General features: G+C 44.4%; 1 protein-coding gene across 1 annotated transcript; it reads right to left on the reverse strand.

Moving 5' to 3' along the window:
- Window positions 1-209: 209 nt before the first annotated feature.
- Window positions 210-3176, reverse strand: LOC149462958 (nuclear factor 7, brain-like). Its single transcript, XM_089676100.1, has one exon. The coding sequence runs from the start codon at window positions 2942-2944 to the stop codon at window positions 1586-1588; it is 1359 nt and encodes a 452-aa protein (XP_089532226.1). The 5' UTR covers window positions 2945-3176; the 3' UTR covers window positions 210-1585.
- Window positions 3177-9344: the final 6168 nt, after the last annotated feature.

Raw genomic sequence — 9344 nt, forward strand, 5'->3', positions numbered from 1 at the left:
AGAACAGACTCTGCTGTAGTCTTTCACCTTGTGACTTGCTACAAAGTTGTACAATATGATCATGGAGGGGGGATGGGACAAAATGTAACACTGATCTATCAGCACTGACTTCTGCACCCCCCATCCACTGAAGATTCAACACCCCCACAATGCCCAGGAATACATCTCCAGGTCATGATTTCTGTGTTCTATCACCGACACGTCACATGTACAAGAGAGAAAAAACTTTATTCACATTAACATCTCCTTTCCTGATTCCTCCTCCATCACCAGGACACATCGAGTGATCATAGGATACAACACCACAATGATACATTGTATTAGGATCCATTATAAGAGGGATCCAGTAGGATTCTATTGGTAGATCCATTCTATGGTAACACAGTATATTAGGATTCATTATAAAAGAGATCCAATAAAATTCTATTGGGGATCCATTCTACGGGGACACATTATTTTAGGATCCATTATAGAAGGGATCCAAGAGGATTTTAGTGGTAGATCCATTCTATGGGGACACATTATATAAATATCTATTATAAAAGGGATCCAATAGAATTATATTGGTGATCCATTCTATGGGGACACAGTATATTAGGATCCATTATACAAGCAATCCAACAGAATTCTATTGGGGATCCATTCTATGGGAACACATTATATTAGGATCCATTAAAAAAATTGATCCAGTAGAACTCTATTGGGGATCCATTCTATGGGGACACATGACATTGGGGACACATTCCGGTTCTATTCATCAGACATTATTATAGTCAGATCATTATATTGGGGATAGATCCCATGTTTTCTGTCACTAGTAAATCTCGTGATCATTTCTTCATGTTTTCTCGGAGATCTTTCCATCTATTTTTATCTCTTTCTCTCTATTTGTAGATCGATTATTTGTTTGTATTTCTTCACACAAAAAAATCATCCATAGAACAAACTCATTGTAAATGTATTAATAATAATGATAGATAGATAGATAGATAGATAGATAGATAGATAGATAGATAGTCTTAAAGGGCCAGTACACCTGTATCAAGATCCCTCAGCAGCCACTCCCCCAATATGACATCACAGCTCGGAGACAGACAATATGTCGGGTTACACTCAGCACTCTGTCTCGGGTCCAGCAGTCTACACATTTCTTCACTGTCCCATCTCTATAGCAGGACAGGGGTGGGCTTTCAAGAGAACCTATCACTGTCTTGGGTGGGCTAGTGACAGAGTCTCTTTAAGGTCACCTGGGGCCCAAAATCAGTGAAAGATTTTTGAGCTCCAAAATGGTCTTGGGGCCCCCAAACAGTGATGGGAAAAAATCCTCTCTCACCCAAGACAAAAAAAATCCAAAGTGCCCCCTCCCCCCATGAACTGTAAACTACTCCTTACTGGCCACTAGGATCATGTCAGTCCAGTAGCTGGACCAATATTCTACCCAATCACAGTGATCAGCGACAGAGGGAGAAATCTCACTTATTATTATTTATAGTAGAAAAGCCTGAAGGACACCAACTGAGGCCCCACCCACTGCTTTATCCCATTGGCTGAACATTCCACCAAATCACATCTCTGGGAGGGGTTCTCACATCTCCTGATTCCCCCCACAGATCTTCATAAAACCTCTCCATACACCTAACCCGACATGGAGGGGCTCAGTGAAGGTGGTGGTGAAGGTGTAGAGGTGTCGGATTGGGTCACACAGATCATAAAAGGAGATCCGCCCGGCTTCATAATCCAGATATATCCTGACTCTGGTACTGGGGGAATTGGAGGATAAGGAGATATTATTACTGTTATGTATCACCCCATACTGATTACCATTCCAGAACAAACCCCAGGACTTGTTATTCCATCCAAACAGTGACTGCAATCCTCTCCTGTCTATACTGGGGTAACACATGCCGATTCTCCAGCTATCTGACCCCCCGACATCCACTTCCCAGTAATGTCTCCCGGAGGAGAAACTCCAACTGCTCAACACCTGAGAACAATCCTGAAATCTCTCTGGTATTTCTGGACGATTCTGGTCTACATCTGACCTGGATACAGTTTTCCTGTCATCTGATATCTGTAGAATATTATGAGCTGTGTTTCCATCCAGTAATATGTCCTCAGCTCCCTGTATATAGAAGGATACATTTAACCCTTTTATTATATCAGATAATGTGTGTAATGTGTGTGATATCCCAGCCACATCCACCCCCCCTCCATCATGGAGGAGCTCCTCATGTCTCTCTCTGTCCTCATTATCTCCATCCTCAGTATCACACAAGTCACCTGTGTCTGATTCCTGTAGGACAGTCAGTGGATCCGTCATGTTACACATCTCCTCAATGTCACGTATCTTCCTGGACAGCTCCTCCTTCTTTATTTCCAGATCACGGATAGAGATGGAGATCCGCTCTGCCCTCCCGGAGATTTCCCTCAGGACTCTCTTCTCCAGGTCTTCCAGATGTCTCCTGAGATCTCTAAACAGGGCAGTGACTCTCTCGGTGTCACCAGCCTCTTCTTCTTCTACTTTCCTCCTGTGTTCCTGCAGACTCTGGACTCTTTCCTCCATCTCCTTTCTCTCTGTCAGAAGTTTCTGCAGAACATTCCTCAGTGTGTCCTTCTTCTTCTCAGAAGTCTCATCCACCATCTCCACCTGATGTCCTCGATGTTCTCCAGCCAAACTGCAGGACACACAGATATAGGTGTCATCCTCAGTGCAGTAATACTCCAGGATCTTCTTATGGATGGAGCATTTCCTGCTCTCCATGGACAAGGTGGGGTCAGTTAAGATGTGTTTTGGGGACTTTTTGTGGACTCTCAGGTGTTTATCACACAGAGAAACCTCACAGTGTAGACAGGATCTAACAGCAGGTACAGGACAGTCCACACAGTGAGTACAGAAGACCCCGGACTCCTCTTGATCTGGCTGAGAAGAAAGCAACTTCTCCATTATATTACGCAGTGTTATGTTCCTCTGCAGAGAAGACCGATCCGGAAACTTCTGTCTGCATTCAGGACAGGAATACCCTCCAGACCCCCCCGTGTATCCAACACACGATCAATACAGACCCGTCAGAAGTTGTGTCCACATTTCAGGTTTACAGTATCTGCATAAATGTCCAGACAGACGGAACATTCCAGCTCAACTTCAGATCAGCAGACGCCATCACTGACAGCAGAAAGAGAAATGACAGTGAAGGTCTCTGACTTCAGGGAAGAATGCAGTTGGGAGGGTCACATCCTCCTACACAGGGTGAGGCTGGATCTGTGGTATTTGATGCAGACAGCAAAGTACAGAAGAGGGAGGATTTTTTTCACAGCAGTAAAAATAATATGTAGCACTACCCCTTAAGGTTTGCTTTAGTAATTTATTTGGGTTCCCTGTCAATCTAGACCTCTCGTTGAAAGCCCAACCTCTGCTGACACCACCGTGCGATGGTGACCCCGATAAATCACACCTGTAAGATGGACTCCTACACAGAGTAGTATAAACCAAAATGAAGTTTACTGAGGTAACTGAATAGGACAGGAATAACAAAATAACACTGGTATTGGCAGTAAGTGTGATCACTCTTGGCAATGGTGATCAAAAGTAATGACATTCACAACAAAACAACAGGAACTGTTTGCAGGCCTGCTGTCGCGATCAGGGGTCAAGTTCAAAGACCAATTGCTATAGCAGTGGAAAGGCTTACCTGAAACCAGCAGGTTAGGTACACAGGCAGGTCACCGTGGTGGAGGAGTGGGATCACCCAAGGTGCGAATCTAAGTACCAACCGCTGTTCACCAGAGCTCCTGATGGTGGAGATGGATTTGGCTGCATGTTAGCACCAGGTCACGGTCCTCAGGATCACCCCACCAGGAGGTGAGCAAGCGCAGGTAGCGTATAAACAGGTAAGGATCAAACGGAAGCCTGGTCAGTAAACAAGCCAAGGTCGGTAAGGAGCAGTCGCAGGTTGGGATCAGGCAGAAGCGTATTCGAGAACAAGCCAAGGGTCAATATCGAGTGTAGCAAAATATGGATAACAGCAGAGATGATAAGGAGCACAATATTGGCTGGAGATCACAATAATCTGGCAAACAGGAAGTGCAGAGACATGGCTTATATCAGGAAGTTTATGGGAGAAGCAAGTGGTTCAAGGTTCCTGATAAACAAGGAAAAGGTAGGATCATCCAAATAATTGTCAAGATAGCTGTCCAGCATTCCAGGTGGCTCAGCAAGAAGAAACATTGATACTCACTGCAGAAGGCCTATGTTTGGATCCAGGCTCTGACAGTACTCCCCTCCTCACAGAACATCTCCTGGACATCTTACGACCAGGCTTGTGGGGAAACCTCTGGTGGAATTCTCTTGTTAGTCTAGGAGCATGAACATTTTCCTCAGGCTCCCAAGAATTCTCCTCTTGCCCATATCCTTCCCATTGGACAAGACATTGCAATTTTCCTCTAAACATCCTAGAGTCAAGAATCTTCTCTACCACATATTCTTCTTCACCCTGCACTTCAACAGGTGGAGGAGGTGGAAGAATTCTTCCAGAGAAAGGATTTTCATGAAATGGTTTGAAAAGCGATACGTGCAAAAACAGGGTGAATCTTCATACTCTCAGGAAGTTTTAAGCAAAAGGTGACTGGGTTGATCTAAGCAGAAATCTGGAAAGGTCCCACAAACTTTTGGCCCAACTTTGCAGATGGAACATGAACCTTCAGATTTTTGGTTGATAGCCAAACCTTGTCGCCCACATGAAAGGTAGGAAGTGATCTGCGATGACTATTGGCAGCCCTTTTATAACGTTCCTGAGTTTCCCCCAAAGTCTCGATCAGCTTTGCCTGAATCTCCTGCAATGTAGTTAATCTGTTGGCAACAGCAGGAATTTGAGTTGCGATAGGGTGATCCAGAATAAAAACTGGATGATACCCCATATTGAGGAAAAAAGGGCTTTGGGAGGTGGAGCGATGTTTAGCATTGTTATAGGCAAACTCTGCCGTAGGTAGATAGTCCACCCAGTCATCGTGAAGATAGCTGACAAAACATTGAAGGTACTGTTCCAAAGTTTGATTGGTCCTCTCGGTCTCACCATTAGACTGTGGATGAAAAGCAGAGGACAGGTTAACAGTTACCCCTAAAGCTGAACAAAAGCTTTTCCAACATTTTGATGTAAACTGTACTCCTCTGTCAGATACCACATCATCAGGAATTCCATGTAGTTTAAAAACATCTCAAACCATCAACTCCACAGTTTGTTCAGCAGAAGGTACCCTCTTAACAGGTATAAAATGAGCCATCTTAGTAAGACAGTCGATGACTACCACGATAGTGGTCATTTCTTTTGAGAGAAGTAATTTGACTACAAAGTCCATAGAAACTGACCCCCAAGGTCTTGATGGAACAGGAAGTGCTTGGAGCAACCCCAAAGGAGAAGCTCGGGGTATATTATGATGTGCGCACATCAGACAGGAGGCCACGTAGCGTTTGATAACTTTCCTATAACTAGGCCACCAGTAGGAACGTGACAAAAGTTCATCTGTCTTTGAAATCCCAAAATATCCCGCAAGTTTAGAGTCATGAACTAATTTGAGGACTTCCACCCGAGCAGACTCAGGTACATAGAGACAATGTGCTTGAGTCCAAAATCCGTTCTTGTATTCAAGGTTAATGTCCTAAGGAGGATCACTGAGAAGTGGGTCATTCTCATACCCCTCTTTGAGAAGATTCAAGAATGTCGTTGTACTTGTGGCCCCTAGGAAGTTCTTTTGAGTTGGGATTGAACATTCAGAGTTGCCCTCCTGGGGAGGCTCGGACAGCATCCTTGATAAGGCATTGGCCTTACCATTCCTCAATCCAGGTAAATATGACATAATAAAATTGAATCTGGAAAAGAATAAAGACCAGCGTGCTTGTCTAGAAGACAATCTCTAGGCCGAGCAAATGAATTCCAGATTTTTATGGTCAGTGAGAACAGTTACAGGGTGATTAGCCCCTTCTAGCAGATGCCTCCATTCAGAAAAGGCTTCCTTAATTGCCAGTAGCTCTTTATTCCCAATGTCGTAATTCTTTTCGGCTGAGGACATCAAACAAGAGAAGTAGGCACAAGGATGAAGCTGCATCTTTTCATCACTTCGCTGAGACAGGATAGCTCCCACGGCAGAATTAGAAGCATCCACTTCCACTATAAAGGGTAGTTCAGGATCGGGATGTACCAAAATTGGTGTAGAAAGGAAAAGAGTTTTTAGCTTTCCAAACATAGCCAGTGCCTCAGGGGTCCACACGAAGGGTACCCCTTTCTTTGTCAGCTGTGTAATTGGAGCTATCACTTTAGAAAAGTTTCTTATAAATTTTCTGTAGAAGTTGGCAAACCCGACGAAACGTTGAATTTCCTTAACATTTCCAAGTGCTGACCAATCTACCACTGCTTTGATCTTCTCGGGATCCATGCTCACTCCCTCTGGAGAAATGATATAGCCTAAGAACTGGATCTGGGTCTGTTCAAACTCACATTTCTCCAATTTAATGTAAAGTCTAGTTCTGAAGGCGGTTTTCCATTCATCTCCTTAACAAATGCGGACAAGGTTATATGCCCCTCGTAAATCAAGCTTGGTAAAGATCTTGGCAGGACAAAGTCTTTCCAACATTTCAGAGATCAAGGGTAGTGGATAGCGGTCTTTAATAGTGTTTTTATTCATGTCATCAAAAACCTGATTCATCATGGTCAAAAAGGTATCAAAATTATTCAGAGTGCCATTGTCTTGTTCTATATAAGGGGAGGCCCAAGCTAGAGCTTCCCCAGTCAGAAGTCCAATAATAAACATTACCTTCTTTTTCTCTGAAGGAAATGCAGCAGGGTACATTTGGAAATATATACAACATTGATTAAGGAAACCCCTGTAGTGGCGGCGGTCTCCATTAAACTTAGATAGTTGGGGCATTTGTGAGTTAGTATCATCTCGGTCCAGCAGTTTTCTCTGCAGAGTATCAATCTCTCCCTATTGACTATCCACTATGCTTTCTAGTTTGGCAACTTTTTCTTGATGGGTAACCCCAAATTCCTGCAGCTCAGCAATTTGCTGCCTAAGAGGAGCACAACGTTTGCTATAGTGGCCTCCATGTTTGGGCAAGATTATTCTGTCATGATCAGGAGTCAGGCTCGAAGACCAGTTGCTATAGCAGTGGAAAGGCTCCCCTGAAACCAGCAGGATAGGTACACAGGCAGGTCACCATGGCAGAAGAGTGGGATTATTATTATTATTATACAGTATTTATACAGCGCCAAAGGGTATTCTCAGCGCTGTACAGTAGCAAGGGGGACAGAACACGAGACAAGACAGTAACAATACAATACACGAGGGGTTCGAGGGCCCTGCTCTTTCGAGCTTACAATCTAGGAGGGAGGGGAAGGTGGTACAGGAGGAGATGGCTGTGGGGGATGGAGTGGCGGGAGGAGTGGAGGAAGTTAGTTGTTAGGTGAGGTCGGGTTTTAGGGGAGGTTGGGGTAGGCTTCCTTGAAGAGGAGGGTTTTCAGGGTGCGCCTGAAGGTGAGGAGGGTAGGCGACAGTCTGATGGATTGGAGTAGGGAGTTCAAGAGGATGGGGGAAGTCCTGGAGAAGTCCTGCAATCGGGTGTGGGAGGAGGAGACCAGGGAGCTAGAGAGTAGGAGGTCCTGTGAGGAGCGGAGGGCACGGGTAGGGTAGTATTTAGGTATCAGGTCAGTTATGTAGTTTGGGGAGGTGTTGTGAATGGCTTTGTAGGTCAGAGTTAGCAGTTTGAATTTGATGCGTTGGGCAATCGGGAGCCAATGAAGGGATTGGCAGAGGGGGGAGGCAGATGTGGAGCGGTTGGTGAAGTGGATGAGTCTAGCCGCTGAGTTTAGGATCGACTGGAGTGGGGATAGCGTTCATTTGGGTAGGCCAGTGAGAAGGGAGTTGCAGTAGTCCAGGCGTGAGATGATGAGGGAGTGTACGAGTTATTTGGTGGTGTCTGGGGTGAGAAATGTGCGTATCTTGGAGATGTTGCGGAGGTGGAGCCTGCATGATCTAGATAGCAGTTGGATATGGGAGGTGGGAGTCCAGGGTGACACCCGGGACTTTGGCGTGTGGGGTGGGAGAGATGGTGGCGGAGTTTAATTACCAATTGGTGTTCACCAGAGCTCCTGATGGTGGAGAAGGATATTGCTGCGTGTTAGCACCAGGTCACGGTCCTCAGGATCACCCCACCAGGAGGTAAGCAAGCAGAGGTCCAGTAACATATAAGCAGGTAAGGATCAAATGGAAGCGTGGTCAGTAAACAAGCCAAGGTCGGTAAGGAGCAGTCGCAGGTTTGGATCAGGCAGAAGTGTAGTCGAGAACAAGCCAAGGGTTAATAACGAGTGGTAGCAAAATATGGATAATAACAGAGAAGACAAGAAGCAAGATACTGGCTAGAGAGCACAATAATCTGGCAAACAGGAAGTGCAGAGACTTATATCAGGAAGTTCATGGGAGGAGCAAGGGATTCAAAGTTCATGACAAACAAGGTCAAGGTAGGATCATCCAATTAATTGTCAAGCGATCTGTCCAGCACTCCAGGTGGCTCAGCAAGAAGAAGCATTGCCACTCTCTGCAGAAGGCATGGGTTCGGACCCAGGCTCTGACAGATACATGCTGTACATGCACATATATACAACATTAGTCATACAATAATAATTATTTACAAAAATCTTATGAAGAGAAACCTTTTCCACAGACTCACATGTCAACATGATATGTAATATAGGGCAGCAGCATCCACACAGCGGTCAAATTGGTCATGAATGAACATCCGCACACATGGCCTCCTCCCCTCGTACCCCACAAAAATAGACCAAACAATCATGTTCCATCCTATGATGGAACTGGGAGAAGAGGGAGAGAAAGGGGAAACCAAAAAAATCCCAAATATGGCTCACAATGAGTGACTTTCGGGGTCCTGAGGAAGCTAATAAGCAAAATGCGTCGACCTCTGGAGGACTTACATGTCATAATACATAATGCTGTAATTTATTGGGCTGACTAGCCAAAATACTGTTTTATGTAATACATTTTTGGAAGATATGTTTCAATAAACATGTTTTATACAGTAATATGAGGTTGTCCGTTTTCTGTACCGGTAAAGTCCCATTTGTTTTTTGTGGTTCTTTATAAGATATATTAGGGATGAGGTACGTTTGCAGTCTGGTTTATATAATGTTGTTCAATGACACATGAGATATCCAGAGACAATTATGCATGTTAATGTTCTGTACATCACATGTAAGTGCCATTATCAAATATGTTACAACTACAGCTATCATACATACAACATTGAACTGTAAAATATATCATAACTATCTTAGATATGT

Source organism: Staurois parvus, unplaced genomic scaffold (genome assembly GCF_062004578.1).
Source record: "Staurois parvus isolate SC_StPar_1 unplaced genomic scaffold, SC_StPar_1.0 ptg000164l, whole genome shotgun sequence".
Classification (NCBI taxonomy): Eukaryota; Metazoa; Chordata; class Amphibia; order Anura; family Ranidae; genus Staurois; species Staurois parvus.

Excerpts from the sequence above, each read along its gene's own strand:
- LOC149462958 (XM_089676100.1), bottom strand. The coding sequence starts at position 2,944 with ATGGAGAAGTTGCTTTCTTCTCAGCCAGATCAAGAGGAGTCCGGGGTC.